The sequence below is a fragment of the Micromys minutus genome (assembly GCF_963924665.1).
Source record: "Micromys minutus genome assembly, chromosome: 11".
Lineage (NCBI taxonomy): Eukaryota > Metazoa > Chordata > Mammalia > Rodentia > Muridae > Micromys > Micromys minutus.
In genome coordinates this window covers 49,334,210-49,350,702 of record NC_137980.1, presented here as the reverse complement: position 1 = coordinate 49,350,702, position 16,493 = coordinate 49,334,210, and the positions used below count along the sequence as shown (strand labels likewise).

The 16,493-nt window shown below is 54.2% G+C and overlaps 1 protein-coding gene across 1 annotated transcript in view; it reads right to left on the bottom strand.

Moving 5' to 3' along the window:
- Window positions 1-3,547: 3,547 nt before the first annotated feature.
- Window positions 3,548-16,493, bottom strand: part of KIAA1755 — a 32,269-nt gene continuing 19,323 nt past the window's right edge. Inside the window, exons 8-14 of the mRNA XM_080925808.1 lie at window positions 15,318-15,434; window positions 12,682-12,780; window positions 11,561-11,709; window positions 9,609-9,747; window positions 7,729-7,851; window positions 6,959-7,171; window positions 3,548-4,360 (exon numbers count right to left, since the gene is read on the bottom strand). Coding sequence (XP_080781934.1) covers window positions 3,665-4,360; window positions 6,959-7,171; window positions 7,729-7,851; window positions 9,609-9,747; window positions 11,561-11,709; window positions 12,682-12,780; window positions 15,318-15,434 — 1,536 coding nt within the window. The 3' untranslated portion in view covers window positions 3,548-3,664. The remainder of the gene's footprint in view (window positions 4,361-6,958; window positions 7,172-7,728; window positions 7,852-9,608; window positions 9,748-11,560; window positions 11,710-12,681; window positions 12,781-15,317; window positions 15,435-16,493) is intronic.

Genomic DNA, 16,493 nt, shown 5'->3' with positions numbered 1-16,493 from the left:
AAGTGGGGGTGTCTCAGAGGATGGTTGCTCTTCCGTCTGGCCTGAGGTGAGCATCAGATGGGGAAGTGACTGGACAGAAAGCCCTGTGCTGGGCCTCAGTTTCCCTTTGGGCTCAGTGCTGCCTCTGCCCCCATCCGTCAAGATTACTCTCAAAGCTCTGCCCCTTCACCAGACAAGGCTGCAGAAAGCTAGACACTGGCCTGCAAGGTCTGGTTGCCCCCAGGGACCAGGAGGTCCTCGCGCACACCAAGGGATGCTCTGTAACCTTGCGCCTGAATTTAAAACTATCAATTGAGTAAAGATGCCTACAGCCTGTAGCTGGGCAGAAGAGAGGTAGCCAGGGCTTCTGTTCCTGGGCATGGGGTCTGAGGGTCTGAGGCAGAGACCCATGAGGAGAGAAGAAAGAGAAGATTTCATGGGGTAAAGGATCGTGAGAACTCGCATGAGGTCTGGGCAGTCTCAGTAAGCAGCCCAGTGGAACATAGCAGGTCAGGGTCATTAACCCGGAAATAGACAAAATAGCATAAAGGGTTGATATCTGCCCAGCTCTAGTGCTGAATAAGGCTTATTATAAAGGTTTTTTATCTTTTATCCGGGAACTAAATGATTTAAGGTGGGGCAGTAACCCTCACTTAATTTTTACTGCCACGGGAAGGCTTAGTGCTGAGCTTGGGGATCCAGACACCAATTTCTTGACCCAGCAGGCTTGTCAGCCCATTTGATAGATGGGGAAACGGAGAGTAACCCTCTCCAGTGAACCCCTGGCTAGTACACCTGGGTTCAAAGCCAGGGCTTTGTGTTTCCCAAAGTAGAAAGGGTTTCCATCCAACCAGAGCACCCATTTGACAAACAAGGGAGTCTGTCTGGCCATCAGAGAGGAGCCACCAGCCGGGGGTTGCTCTGACATCTTAGCGTATGTTCCTTCAGCTGTCCCCAGCCTCTCATTTCCTCGGGCTAAAAAGGGGTCCCGAGAGAGTGGGATAACTCATCACATCACCGGTTACTTAGGGGTCTCTACGAACTCCATTTTCTTCCCCCACAGCAGGTTACAAACTTTTGCCTAAAGTCTTGTGGAAGGGCAGCACAGCCCCATCTCTCAGAGCAGCCTCTAGGGACAAGGGTTTGCTACAAAGCTATGGCCATGGGGCAATCCTCCCCAGCTTGCCTGTGGTGGCCAAGGCATCAGCGTGACACGTAAGGTCCACATCAGTCACTTGCTGTCACGTCAGACAAGACATCCCCGAGCCACTAGAAATCCTGGACCCCTCCTCCCAAAAATGATAGGAAATTGATGCCAACTCCACAGGGCACACAGTCCACTGAGCCTTGCAGAGGTTTTGAGGATCTCAGCACAAAGCTGAATGCAACCAAAACACCAGCCGAGTCCTTGTTTCTTATTTTTAAACTCCGGCGGGTATATGTACATGTACTTGGGAGCTATCTCCTGTACATGTGGAAGCCAGACGTGGACAACTGTGTCCTTTCTCCCCACTTTGCCTTTTAATACAGAGTCTCTCACTGAACCTAGAGCTCACCGATTCAGCTAGGCTGGCTGGCCAGTGAGCCCGGGGACCTGCCTGTCTCCTCCATCTCATGGCTCAGGGTTATAGGCCTGTACTGTCACGTGATCTGAGCTCAGGTGCCCTGGCTTGCACAGTAAGAACTCCTGAGCCATCTACCCAGCCCTTTCTCGTGTTGGAATATCACTACCTCTGCACCCTTCTCCCTAGGAGCTGCTGTGAGCAGGTCAGTAGGTAAGGTCCAGTTCTTTTTGGAAACAGGAGAATGTGCAGGACCTTCAGGGTCCCTCCTACTCAATGATCCTTGGCTCACCCATTCCCCCCCAGTCCTGTCCTCACTCCTAGCAGTGATTGTGACTCTTACTAAAAGGCAGCTTGCATTCTTACTCCCCAGGTTTCCTGCTCCAAGCCTGTGGCCTCCACTGGCTGGATGCTGTTGCTATGGTAACAATAGCTTAAGAGCCTTAGGCCCCCATTTGGGGTGACAGGCTTGGATGGAGAAGGCTGATCAAATTCCTGGAGCATCCTCAGCCTTCTGGATGCAAGGCCGGGAGAAGAATGTAAAGTCTGAGCTGCCTGGGACTTGGAGCCCCAAGAACTTCCCAAGGGAACCACCCTAGGTTTTGAGGGTCCCCTGAAATTCACGTGTTGGAAACTTGAGAGATGGAGGTGGAAAGGTCAAGGGGGGCTTGCTGTCCTCCTTCAGGATTATTGTGGGAGTGGCCTTCTCATAAGGATGTGTTTGACCCTCCCCCCTTCGCACAAGCTCCATCTGCAGGTGACACTTGCACTGAGTAAGGTCCTCACAAGAGGCAACCTCTTGACCTTGGGCTCCCCAGACTTGAACTGTAAATCGAAAAACCTTTCACTGTTTGTAAGTCACGCAGACTGTGGCAATCTGTGATGGCAACACTGAGTACGTGGCCCCAGTACAGCCTCCCCCAGGCCCAGAGCCTGGTTTTAGTGTGTCTGCAGAGGTGATGTCAGTCCCTGGGCATTCTTTCTTACAGTCACCTTCATGGGTGGGTCTGAAGCAGGTAGGCGTCAGGCTATGCTTAGAGAAATCCAGAGTCTGAGGAGACTGAAGCTGTTTGGGGCTGAGATGTTTCCCGAGGCACCTCATCCTCCCCAGAACGACTCAGGCTTTCTCTCTTCCTGTCTCATCCCTACCAGTGGGAGAGCAGCTACCCCGCTCTTCTCCCAGGGCCTGGAAAACTCAGCAGGGGCTGCCAGGAGGCCATCTTGGTAATGAAGACTGACTCAGAGTCCTGTGAGTACTTCTAACGTGTCAGTGCTTAAAGGTGACACTAGGGGGCGCTATGCAGCCCTGTAAAATAGCTGTAGAGCTGATGATGGTCTTCTTGGTCCATTGCACCCACCACCAGCTTTCAAAGACTGCACCGCCCCCCCTCCACTGTTGCCTCTGATGATTTGGCACAGCCGCTAATGAAATGTGGGAGACGGAGATGAGGTAGCACTCCCCGGGAACCTTGGATTGCAAGGAGAAGATTCTGTGTGGTGCCTTAGGTCTGAGCTGGGGACCCTGGTCCCTGGGGAGAACTCTGCATCAAACAGTTTCTTCCCCCCTATGTGGCTTCCCTTGCCCACCAGAGCCAGCTCCTGGAAGTAGGAGTGCTGGGCTGCCTCCACCTCAGATGGCATCTCAAGGGTCCTGCCGCTGTCCTTGCTGTCCCTGACAGGCATCAGCTGGATAGCACTTGCCTTTATTCCCTTCCCTCCTCCCAGTGACTCCTGGGGTCACTGCCAAATGCAAAGTCTTTGTCTTGGGGTCAGTTAACCTGAGGGTCAAGACAAGAGGTCTCTCCCCCTACTTTATTACCCAAGTGAACTCCAAGTGGCAGTTTGGGCTGCCTACGGACAATCCTTTGACAAGGTGGCCCCAGGCAGCCTTGCCATATGAGACTCTGTGGTCACAACCCTCAATAAAAATGTCCTTTTATTGCGTCTGGATTGTAACTCCCACATGCACCATTCTGTGTGGGAAACGGTCCATCGTCTTGGGGTTTTCTGGAAGATGGCTCCTAACATCCCTCGTGACCATGGTTGATGGTGGACGGGTTCTGCAGATCTCCTCTACCCATCTAATCTCAGCCCCCGGAGCTGGTGTGCCGACTCAGATCCAGTTAGTGGGATGCAGGAGGGCTTGTGTGGGGTGAGTCCTCCAGGGACATCTGTGAGTCTGTCCCTTCCGAGGAAAAGCTGCCCCCAGTTAGACGGGAGGCCCTGCTCTGCTTGGGAAGGTGGGGCCGGGAGAACAGGGAGGCAAGGAGCCGCTCCAGGGTGGGGTCTGGGAGCTTGGGGACACCTCTGCCTTTCTCAGTGTCCACAGACTGGCCAGGTTCTGGGGATAGCAGACCCGCCCACATGTTTCTATTTTGCTCCCCTTGACGGCTCCGGGGAGACTGTTGGGATTTTAACACGTGATCCACAGCCAGAGAGTCCTGTAGAGACCTATCCCATTTGGAACCCAATTCTCTAGGCAGACCCTTAGCTGCTGGCCTGCTTCGATCCATGTGTGCCAAGTGGGCAGCAGAAACCTCTGGGCACGGGCAGTAGGCTAGTGCCTTCCTCAGCAAGCTCTGGATCTCCTGGTGCCGCTCCTGGGCCTCGTCCCACAGCTCCTGGCCCAGGCCAGGCCGGCTCAGGGAGGCCACCTGGAGCTTCATGGCCCGGAGTCTCTGTGTCTGGAACTCAGAAGCCAGGCGCTTCAGGTAGCAGTGGAGACGGAGGTGGAGCTTGTCCCCAGGGCTGGCCTTCACCACCTTGCCCAGGCTGAGCTGGGCTAGCAGGTTCTGGCAGTCCGTGTGGAACCGGGACATCTGAGAACAGGAAGAGAAAGTGGGGTGGGAGCTCTTGAGACAGTGTGGCTGAGTGAGCTAGCATGCACAGCCTGCTGACAATCACCTGCTCCCTGTGGTGACCATTATCCCCTTCCTTACCTGTCTTCAGACCTTAGGTTTAATTCCCAGCCTGCAGGGCAGGAGGAGCTGAGACCCCGAGGAGTGTCACTAAGACATCAGTTTGCTTGGTTCCAGGAGTGTCCTGTGTCACTACTCTGAGCTCGTATGCAGCCCGTTTCACAAAGTGGGAAACTGAGGCTCAAAGCACTGAAATCACTGGCCCCAAGTCATGCAGTGAAGCAAGGAGGAGTGGAATCCAGTCCCAGATCTCATCTGCCCCCCGAAATTTTGTTCTTTGCACGTATAGAAAAGCTGGCCCAGACAAGGGTGGGCAGTGGGCCCAGCAGACCCCACAGCCCACACACCAGCTGGGCCTCTGCCCACCATGTGGATTCTGCCTGTTCCCATCCCCCATACCCCCCCTGGCTTGCTACAGTAGTTTATGCAAAGGATAATCTCTCCATTAATTTAGGGCGGACAGCAAGCCACTGGCCAGGGAACAGCAGAGCCATTTGCTGCGAGAAGGGGTCTTTCTGCGGATCAAGGGAGCTTGTCTTTAGACAAATGGCTTCATAATCATGGTAGCACTCAAAACTCATGGCACCATAAATCTCCCTTAGCGGTGAATCAAGTTAGGATCATTTAGGGCAGAGGGTCCAGCGCCTGGGTGCCCCACCTGGGCAGAGTCCTGTCTGTGGCTCTATCCACTCAGCCAAGCCTGACAGGCATGGGGGAACGTCAGAGCATTGGTGTCAGCCATGATCAAACCGCCAGCGGGGAGCAGGGGGTGGCCAGACCTGCCCCTTTCTGTGATGCTGCTCCAGCCTAGGACGAGTGCTTCCCCTTCTCACGGGCCCAGCCTGTCCTGTCTCTCCTTCCTCTCTCCTTCCTCTCTCCTCATCTCTGGCTGACGCTCTATGAACACCAAGGATGTGCTGCAGCCTCAGGGAGCTCACAACCCCCAGGGCACATTAGGGCCAAGCGAGTGACATGCTACAGGGTTATTTCAGGTCCTCAGGAGCTCCGTGAAGCTATAACATGGGACGTGGGGCGATCCGGCCAGGCCTCAGCTTCACTGGGCAAGGGAAGGCCTCCCAAGGTGGTGGGAGTAACACAAAGGCTTCGGTGCTGGGGAGTTTGGTTGGTTTGGGGAAGGTCTCAAGGAGGAAGTGGGCGACAATCACCGGGCAGAGGGGCTTCCAGATGCCGTTGATTCTAGATACTTGCTCTGGGTTTCTCGAATCTGGTCTACTTTTCTGTCTTTAAATTTTTTTTTTGTTTACTTTTTAATGACTGGGTGTCTTGCCTGCATAAATGTCTATGCACCACATGAACCCCCAGTGCCTAGGGAAGACAGAAGAATGTGCTGGATTCCCCGGAACGGGAGTTATGGCTTGTTGCGAGCCATCATATGGATGCTGGGAATCGAGCCTCGGTCTTCTGGAATATGAGCCAGTGCCCACAACCACTGAGCCTCCTCTCCATCTCAGACTTGATTCTCCTACCCCGCCCCCCGGCTGGGAACACATTCAAGGCCTGCCAGCTGTGTGGCTTTGGGTGAGTTGCCTAACCTCTCTGTTTTCACATAGGGTTGCTGTGACAGTGATTGGCAAAGAGCCTGTCACTGGCCAATTTTATGATCAACAGAAGCGGAGGCTCGGAGCAGTGGGGACAGCTCTCACAGCCTACCTGGGCACAAGTGACCCATGTCTCTGAGTCCTGGACTCTGCCATCCCATTCTCTCCATAGTGGGGGAGGGGGAGGGTGTCCCTTCACTGTCACTGTTGACATCTGCCTGCCTGGTCCCTAACCCAAGGAGACAGAGAAGCCCTGTCCTCCGGGTCCTCAGGCATGCGTGAGCTGTCTGGGACCCTCCTACTGTCCTCTGAAGCACCCCTATGCTCCAATCTGTCCCTTCATGCCCAGCCAAGCTGGGGGGGTGTCAAGCTCCTCCCATGTACTTGGAAAGTTCAAGGGGCGGCTGAGGGCACAAGGCAGCCATGTGGCTTTCCGTCCAGCTGGGTCCCAGCTCTTTCAGCTCGCTTTCTTGTTTATAGATCTCAGTTTTTCCATTAGAAAAATGGGGGTGGGGGGGTTATGTGGATTTAGGAGGAGAAACTTGGAAGTCAAATCCTACTCAGCCATGGTTTAATCCTATCTGAGTAGCTGACGTCTTCTGGGCCTCGGTTTCCTCGCCTGTGAACTGGGCACAATGCAGGAGGCTCGGATTCACCCATGGGTGTGAAGTGCTCACTCACGGGGTGTGCACTCAGGCAGGTGTACCCGCAAACCTCCCCACTTCTGCCTTCACCGTGCCTACGTGGATAAGGGAACTCACTGTCCTTCCACCTCTGCTGGAGAGAGACCCAGGCAGGTCCCAGGTCACACCTGCCTTCAGCTCAGCTTCCTCTTCCCCTCTCGCCACTGTGGGGTTGACTCTCACAAGGCACCCAGTGTTGTGTCCCACCCCAGGGGGAGGACGGAGCTCTGTGCTGACGCCCCAGGAGGCGCATTCACCTTCCTTCTGAAGCGGTGGAGATGGAGCAGGGTCTCCAGGTCCGTGCGCTGCCTCTCGGCCACCATGTAGAAGTGTGTCAGCCTGGCTTGGAAGGCCTGCTGGGTGGAGGTGAAGGCTGCCAGGTCTGGGAGTTCTGTCTCCCCTGCCCCTTCCTCTGTGACTCCCAGCTGCGCCGCCTGCTTGGACAGTTCCAGGCCCTGGCGGTACTGGGTCTGAGTAGGAAGAACACAGTCAACCCCTACCTGAGCATCCACCCGGCAGTCCGGGGCCTCCGTGGCCCACGAGCCCTAGTTTCCCTGTCCACACAGCTCAGTCCCCGGCCAAAGGTTAACACAGGAGTTGCCGTACATCCAACAATCCAAGCCTTTGTCCTGGAAGTTCACAGTCTTCTGGAAGGTTCTGTGACATTCAAGTCTGGGTCCCCGACAGCCCTCTCTGCTGTGTCCAGGCTAGCTCTATCCCCCAGTGTCTAGAGTCCCCCAAGAGCTGTGACAGCCCATCACAAATGTGACATCCCTGACTGTCTTTCTATGCTGACTCAGCAGGCTTAGGTCTGGGCCCTGGAACCTGAGTTTTAAGAAACCCCCAGGGGTTATGACTTCTTGGTACTTGGTTTTGGAGGACTTCCTGGAGGAGGCAGAAGCTAAGGTGATGGTGACTTTGGTCCAGGCTGCTCCTGGAAGCTCCCTCTCATTTTCCCACCCTTGTATCCAGGACCTAGCTGACCCCACCCCAACACCCTCTTGGCAACATGGGTCTTAGAACATACCGCAACCTGCAGGAAGAAATCCTCAAACTCGGCGTGGACTTTCTCTACTGTCTCTGCACATACGTCCACAGGGGCAAATGCCTGTAGACAATGGCTGCCTTCTCCCCCGATCCAGTCATCGACCTGGGCAGAAGACATTGCTTTAAGTGTGATGTGGGGGTTAAGGAGCCACACCAGGCTAACTGCCATGTGTGTATGTGTGTGTGCATGCATGTGTGTATGTGTGTGTGTGCATGCATGTGTGTATGTGTGTGTGCATGCATGTGTGTATGTGTGTGCATGCATGCATGGGTATATGTGTGTGCATGCATGCATGGGTGTATGTGTGTGCAGTTATGCATATGTGAGTGCACCTGTATACGGAGGTCAGAGGTCAGCTTAGGTGTTGCTCACTCAGGAGCTGCCCACCATTCATTTATTTATTTATTTCTGATACAGGGTCTCTCACAGGGACCTGGGGCTCACCAATTAGGCTAGGCCTGGCTGGCCAGGGAACCCCAAGGGTCTTTGCCTCTGCTGCCTCAGTGCTGAGGTTGCCAACGCACACCAGTGTACCCGGCGTCTTATGTAGGTTCTGTGGGTCAAACTCAGGTCCGCGTACTTGTGTGGTAAAGCACTTTACTCACTGACCCCTGAGAGGCCAAAGTCTTCTTGTCCTCAGCCAGTCATGGGCCTGGATGGAAACCCTCGCAATGCCAGGCAGGAGAATCAGGGAGGGAAGCATGTGGCTGCATTCTGCAAATGTCCGAGGGCAATGGCCTCGCTCAGCCCAACCCAGAGGGGATATGGTTCTGTGAGTACCCTACCCCAGGAGACCCTCTGTCTGTATGGTTGTGGGAGGAAGTCAAGACGATGTGAGGTCACAGGAAGGCAAAATTTGGGCCGGTCTGACCACTTACAGTCACCTGGTCATAAAAGGTTGTTCTGGGGGATGAGTTCCCTGTCTTAGAGGTGTGTAACTGGTTTGGAGAAACACCTGCCAGTGGCAGAGTCTCCCAAGAACTCACGGTGTCACTGCTGTCCCTGGCTTTAGTTTATGGTGGTACGGGATAGGCATGAACAGTTGGTGAGGAATGGGGGTAAAAAGGTCCTCTGACCCTGTGATGGTTAGTGCTAACTCTGAACATGACAGAGTAGGCTCAGCTAAGAGACTAGCCCCTGGGGCCTCTCTTGATTTTGGTGATTGCAGTGGGAGACATGCCCACTGTGGGTGGCACCATTCCCCTGGCTGGGGTCTTGGACGGTGTATTCCTGATTATGGATAAGATATAACCAGCCATTCCAAGAGCCTCGTCTTCCACCATGACGCACCCTTGAATTGTGAGCCAGAATAAACTTCCTCGGGTTGCTTTCATCAGAGTATTTCATCCTCAAAATAGGAAAAGAAAATGAGGTGTTCTTGCTCTGGAGACGCTGACAAGCTCCTATGAACTTACATTGTCTTCACAAGACTCAAGGCTAGAAATGAGGGTGCAGAGACCTGAGTAGGTAGGTACATGATCTGGGGGCGCCAGAGTCAGGGCTAAGCACCCAGCAGAGATGACCTGGCCCAAGGCTGTGTTGCCTTTAGGTTCTGCAGCCAAATGAAGGGCTATCAACAGCTCCAGGCTCAGACTCCAGATGTGTAACCACAGTGGGCAGCATATTCGGGCCCGGTTTCCCATGTGCGGTGGGGAATCCCTTCAGCTCCTTTGTCACTGGTAAGACAAGGACATTCACTAATACTCTAGTCTGGGACAATGTTCAGTAAATACAGCCCTGATGATTGATCTTTATCACTGGCTGAATGTGTGTTTTCTGCCTTGTCCCAAACACCAAATCTTGCCAGCCTGGTACGTTAACTCCAGAACACACAGTGGCCCCTGTAGCCTCCCCTTCACCTGGTGGATGGCAGTTTCCAGGTGGCCCAGGCGGACACGGAGCTCCAGCTTTCGGAGGAGCTGATTGGATGCAGTGACCAAGACATGGAGCTGATCGTCCAGAAGGTTGTACAGGGCCGCAGCCTCGCTCAGGTGGCTCCTGGAACAGGGAAGGGGGGTGAGAGGGTGCTCCTCCCTGTGTTCTCGTCAGGCACGGGCCTGTGCTCCTGATCTGTGGCCCTAGCTGGGTTGCCAGCCCCTGGCTGCTGTGTGACCTAGAGCATGTCCCTAGCTTTCTCTGAGCCTCAGTGGCAAACCTGAGGGTGCCACAGGAACTGAAGAGAGTCCTCTCTTTTTTTTGGCAGAGTATTAAGCCAGTTGGGTAGATCTGAGCCTAAGACCCAGCTTTGCTGCCTGCTAGTGTGGGTCTTCGTGCAACATCAACACTTTGGAGGTCTCCGGCTCCCCGTCCAAAAGGTGGGGGTAGCAACAGAACCCACTTCCCGGAGTGGCTGTGAGCAGAGAGTGAGCAGGGGCTTCCAGAAGCCCAGCACCCACATTCCACCCTAGGCTGGCATGAGGCCCTGGCTGTGGAACTTTCTAGTGCTCCTCAGGAGGTTTTGGCCAGCTGGGGACCTTCCCTCTTTCATGAGAAACATTCAGTGGCGTGTCAGGCACAGGAGGCTGGGGGGTGCTCACACCTTTGCAAACGTCCTATCTTCCCAGCCTCGGTTCTGGTTCTGCAGGGAACAGGTACAGAGAGGGTGGCAACTGTAACCCGGGCGGGTCTTTTGTCTCCATAGAGACTCAGGGTGGAAGGCCAGCTTCAAATTTCTGTGTAGCCAAGGATGGCATTGGACCTGGGGCCCATCTGCCCTGCGAGGCACTTTTACATTGGCCAAAGTCAGAGGACTTAAAGCAGCTAGGAAGGAGACTTCTCCCATGTCGATGTGTGGTGAAGGGAGAAACCTGGAGTCTCCCTGGGGATCCGGTTTCAGACAAAGATGATGGAAGGAAAGGCTGGCTTTTCAAGGGACCCTGGTCACGGGTACTACATCAGAAGAAAGTCCAGAACTCTTGAAAGAAGGGCGAGCCACGCGGGCTGCAGGGATGGGCACAGAACAGAGGCGCCGAGATGAGCGTGGGCCCACAGCGCCCCCTGGTGGAACTTCAGGTCAAAGGTTTGGAGGGACCTCAGGGCGTCAGGAGGGGTTGGGCGAGGCAGGTGAGGCAGGGTCTTGGTGGGTAACAACGGGGCATGTGGCGGGCGGGAGGTGGCTCACAGTTGGCACCAGGGTTCACTGTTATTCCTGCTCCACCTGCATGAACTTGGCGTCTAGGGGTGCGGCTCAGGGTGATCTGCTCTACCAACGTCAGTCCAGTCTCCCGCTCCCGCCACATTCCACATGTGTGATCCTAAGACAGTCAAGCTTTTTCAAGTCTCGGGTTCCTCTGCTGTAACTAAAGGATCCACCTCACAAGTGGGAATTAAATGAGGTAATTATAATTTATAATTATTTAGAACAGTGCACACATATTTATCAAATGCTAGTTTAGTACATAAGTTGTTCTTAGTCGTGTGAACAAACTCAAGGCAGGCCCCGTAGGGTCAGCTTCCCAGCCATCTCAGCCTCGGCTCGTTTGGGCCTTAATTTCCCTGTGTTCGGCCTCGGTTTCTTTTAGCTAAATAAAGGGGCCATGAGCGGATCAGGTTGTCATCAGGAACAAATGAGACAGACGGACCTTGAAGGGCTTGGACCAGAGTCTGGGGTGGAAAAGGGAGTGGTCCATGTGTCGGGGGAGGAGACAAGAGCCAAAGTCCTTCAATGCCTGTCCCTGGCTAAAGATGGTTAGGCAAGATGAAGGAAGGGCTGATGAGGTTATCCCCAAGGCTCAGGGTAGGGAGACAGCTCCCTTCACAGGGTGGCCCACTTCTGAACTCTGGGAATGAAGGGGAGACTGGGTGTCGATACCTGACATCAGGGTTAGCGTTAAGCCCACTGGCTTCCTGCTGCAAGCTGGCCAGAGTGGTTCCACCTTCCCTCTGGAGAGCCAGCAGGCCCGGGTCCCTCAGCACAGACTCCATCAGCTCCTTGGACTTGCTCAGGCACCTGGTAGCCTCCTGCCAACAGAGGGAGGTGTCCTGAGGCCTACCTTCCAGGGGTTCCCCACAGGGAGAGAGCCTGACTTTCCCAGCAAGTCTGTCCTTCAGTCTCTAACCTTCCTATCACCATGGTAACCTCACTGGTTCTAGCTCCCTCTTCTCTCTGGAACACACATCCCAGACTCTTGGTTGAGCTCTCTGATGCCCTCTGGTTTTCCCTGTAGCCAGAAAAAAGATATCAAAGGGCGTCCCACATAATTCTCAGAAATGGTTATTATCCTTCCCCCTTAGTCTGCTCCACAGACATGTAGCTACACTCGACCTCAGAGCTGTTGCACATGCACGCCCTCTACCTGGAGTCCATTTCCCTCAAAGACATACTGGGCCTCGGTTAAACACCGTCTTTTCAAACACTGCTCACCTGCCTTGCTCTTCTGACTCACTCAGACATTTCCAGCTTTGGTACACTTTGCACAGTCTTCCTTCTACATTTTCTTCTTTGTTTTCAGCATAGGCTCTCGAGCATGCAACGGCTCCCCAGTCCCTCATAACTACCTTTTAAATGGCCACTCTGCCACTGCACCCTGACCCTCACCAGGGCACAGGCCAGACAGTTCCTCAGGCTGGGTCCCCAGTGCAGAGTGCATGGTGGATGCCCAAGAATTATTAGCTAAAAACTAATTAGTGAAAACCAGAGTGTCCCTTACCCCACCATGAGTGTCCCCTTATTCCACCCTGAGTGTCCCCTCACCCTACCCTGAGTGTCCCCTCACCCCACCCTGAGTGTCCCCTCACCCTACCCTGAGTGTCCCCTCACCCCACCCTGAGTGTCCCCTCACCCTACCCTGAGTGTCCCCTCACCCTACCCTGAGTGTCCCCTCACCCTACCCTGAGTGTTCCTTACCCCACCCTGAGTGTCGCCTCTCGGTGCTCTTGGGTTTAGAGCCTGAGGTGTGCTAATGGCTTCCCCACTCGATATTCCGGGTTTACCTGCACCCCACCAGGGGGTTCACCCTTCTCAAACTCTTGGATGGCAGCCTGCAGCAGGGATGAGGCCTGGTGAAGGTCAGTGAGGAACGGGTCCAGCTTCTGCAAGGACAGGAGCCAGAGCACAGCTCAGCCTTGGGAAACAAGAAGACAGGCGCCTTTCCCCAGGGGACTCAGGAGGGACGAGGCAGCACTTCTAGAACTTACACTACATCAGAACCATCAGAAGGGCGGTGCTTAAAGCACAGCTCTGGACCACACACCCCCTGTCTTACGCCTCAGCCTTCCTCCCAGCCTGACCCCACCCTGCCCTCCAGCCAAGCGAGTGCTGCAGGGCCATCTGAGAACATTCACCAAGTCCCTGAGCCATAATGCTACGTCTGCAAGTCAGTGCAGTCGGTGGTGGGGGAACAGGAGACAGAGGACAGGTCTGAGCTGTTCACAGACTCTGGGGTCCTTACAGAAGGGATGGAAGTGTGAAGGTGGGTTAGAGAAGCACTCTTGGCCCAACTGAGCCATCAGCTAGCTGTGAGACCACAGGCAGCTTACTTAACCTCTCTGGGCGTCCCTGTCCTTCCGAGAGGTTTAACTCCAGTGCATGCTGTAGAGCAGGATGAAGGTTGCTGGGCTAATTTTGTACAGGATTTAGTATAGATCCCAGAACTTGCCAGAATCATGATCACCATCAGTTTTATGCTCTGGATCACCCAGTTAGACTTTCCTTAAGGGACAGCCTGGAAGCTGATGTTCAAAGGACACGGGTTAATGGGAGGCCTCTGGAGAGGGAACACGGAGCCCGGGAGCAGGACCTATCGCCGAAACATGAATACACACTTCTCCCCTCTACGTGTTCAGGCGGTGACTCCTGGATCCCCCCCAGGACATCATGGCCAGGGTGTCCAAGACCCCTGTGCTAAGTAAGCATCCTGTAGAACTGTGCACACTCCCTGGGACCTAGAAACTGGCTGATGACCCCTGTTCCTGGTGCCAGGCAGAAGCTGCCCTGAAAGCGATACGGGTTTGTTTCCAGACTAGTAACACAAGACATCTGCGGAGGATCCCAGACATCGATGACGCCCTCCCCTCGCCTCCATTTTTGTCGTTGTTTTTGTTTCTTTCAATGTTTTTTTTTTTTAAGTTTTTATTGGGAGACGAGTGTGCACACCATAGTGTGTGTATGTGTGTGTGTATGCATGTATGTGCATGTGTGTGAGCGTGTACATGTATGTGCATGTGAGTGTGTGCTTATGTGCAAGTGCGTGTGTGTGTGCATGTGTGTGCATATGTGTGTGCATGCATATGTATACGTGTGTGCATATGTGTGTGTGCGTGTATACGTGTGTGTGTGTGTGTGTGTGTGTGTGTGTGTGGTGTTCAGGGGATGTGTCATAGAGTTGGTTCTCTTCTCCCACCTTTGTGTGGGCACCAGGAATGGAACTGAGGTCGCCAGGCTCACAAGACAAGTGCTTGCCCCACTGAGCCAGCGCACTGTTTGCTTTCTCTGGGTTGGTTTGTTTACTTTCTTGCAACAGGGTCTCACATAGCTAAGGATGACCTTAGACTCCTTGTTCTCATGTCTCAGGTGCTGGGGTGGATGGCAAGCCTCTGCCACCGTGCCCAGCTAGCTATTTTCTGTCCGACGGTGGTCGAGTCCACAGGTATGCCACACTCAGCAGGACAAGGGGGTGCAGGTCTGTTACCCCAATACTTGGGACTCAGAAAGGAGGAGGCTCTTGAGCTTAAGGCCAATTGGACCACAGAGTAAGTGGTCCTGCCTCAGACAAACAAGGGCTGGACCTGGGAGCTCAGAGACCCCTCGCCCAGTTCACTCAGGACCCCGTGTTCCACTGCCTGGGGCCACTGACAAGTAAAAAAGCAAACAAAGCGGAGATCACCTACACAAACAGCGGAGCGTCAGCCACCTGTCAGACTGTCCAAGGACACTTGGCCCCCAACCCTGGCTCAAAGTGGTTAGAATTTGTGGGGGGAGGCAGAGGGCTCTCACAGTGCAAAAGGGAACCCTAGACCCTGGCTCAGAGCTCCAGACTAGGCAGTGGGTGGAGGGGCCTGGCGGGCCTTCGAAAGAGAGTATTCCATAGGCTGAGGCTGCCTCATCGCTCATGGCATCCAGAGTGAAAATGGGCACCAAACCTTTAGGAGGAGGGCAAGGATCCAGGAGCAGTTTCCTGCCCTGCCCTGTAGGCGGCAATACGTACCAACCCACCGCGTGTGGCGTGTCCGTAGCTGCAGGGGACAAATGCTGACCAATCTGCTTTCAGTTGACAACAGCCGAAGCCTTCTAAGTGTGCCCGATACCCTTCCAACCTCTTCACTCACATTAATCCAGTCCTCAAGAAGATCCCACAGAAAGGCGGCTTCATTACCCTCCCCATCCCCCGCTTTGCTAAGGAGGAAAGCAGGGCTCAGAGAAGGTGGTTAACTCACCCAACGTCACAGAGCAGAGCAAGCTGGCCTCGGGAGCCTAATGCCTTACTGGGGCTACTCTGTGCCTCCACTGTAATTGTTTGTTGGATGACTGTTTTTGAACTCCATTTTTAACAGGGTTGAGGGACCCGTAGGGCAGGGCAGGGGCGGGGAGAGGAGAAGGGTTGGAGAGCGAAGGTTCTGAGGGTAGACACCTGGAAGAACTGGACCCACTCGCTGTGGTGGTAGGGAAAGGAACCCTCCAGAGCCTCCGGCAGCTGACTAGGGTCCATGTGGTTTCTGAGGGCCTTCAGTGAGGTCAGTACATCCACCTGCAGGGAAAAGGGGAGTCAGGAGGAACAGAGGACTCTCCCCACAGATGTTGTAAGAGGTCCTGCTTAGAGCTCAGCGCAGGCTCCCCCCATCGCCCACTGAGAAGGTCCAGAGTGGTGTTCTGAGCAGTGAGTCTTCTCTGGAAGCTTTGATAAATCATTTGGCTAGGCCCCTGATTCTGGAATGGCACACAGGAGTCACACACATACTGCTGCTCCCAAGTCTCTGCTCAAGGCAGACATCATCAATCGACTGCAGCACTCATTCATCCAGAACTCTTTCTCAGTGCTGCTGTGTCTGGGATGAAATGTATGTAGTTCTCACACTGCTCTCAAAAGACCCATAAAAGTGTGTTCCCTCCTAGGGACTGATGGTTACCAAATCATAACAGTGTTTCTCGAGACAGAGAGAAGATGCCTGCCAGGCAGCAAATCTCAGGTTTGGGCTGGAACAGCTCCATCTGCTATCCTGGATCGTCCAGGGACCATTCACAGTCAGCAGCCCCATCGTCCCCTCTGAGCAAAGAACTGCAGAATCGCAGCCCCCTCCCCACACACCCCCAGGAATCAGAGCCTACACCTGGATAAGATCCCCCAAGAGATGTGCCCACTCAGGTCCTACCACAACCCCGCCTACTAGCCCAAGGCAGGCTGGCCCTTGGGTTTAAGAGTTATCTTCAAGGCAAGCAATCTGGATGCTGGAGTCAGGTTCAAGCTGGAGAGGCAATGCTCAGCTCTCCCCGAGTCTCTTCTCTATTTTAATCAATGCTTTTTTATTTTGTGTGCACACAATTGCCACAGAGCACATGTGGAAGCCAGAGGACAAGTTTCAGGAGGTGGTTCACTCCTTCCACCATAGGTCCCATGTGTTGAACTCAGGTGGTCAGGCTTGGCCACAAGTGCCTTTACCCATTAAGCCATCTCGCTGGTCCCCATGCCTGTTTTCTAACCCGGAGGAAGGGGGCCTCCAAGATCACTTCCTGCAGCAGGCAGAGTCGGTGCCCACACCCACTTTTGTGGGACAGGATGCCATGTCTGATTCAATCAGGGGGAGAAATT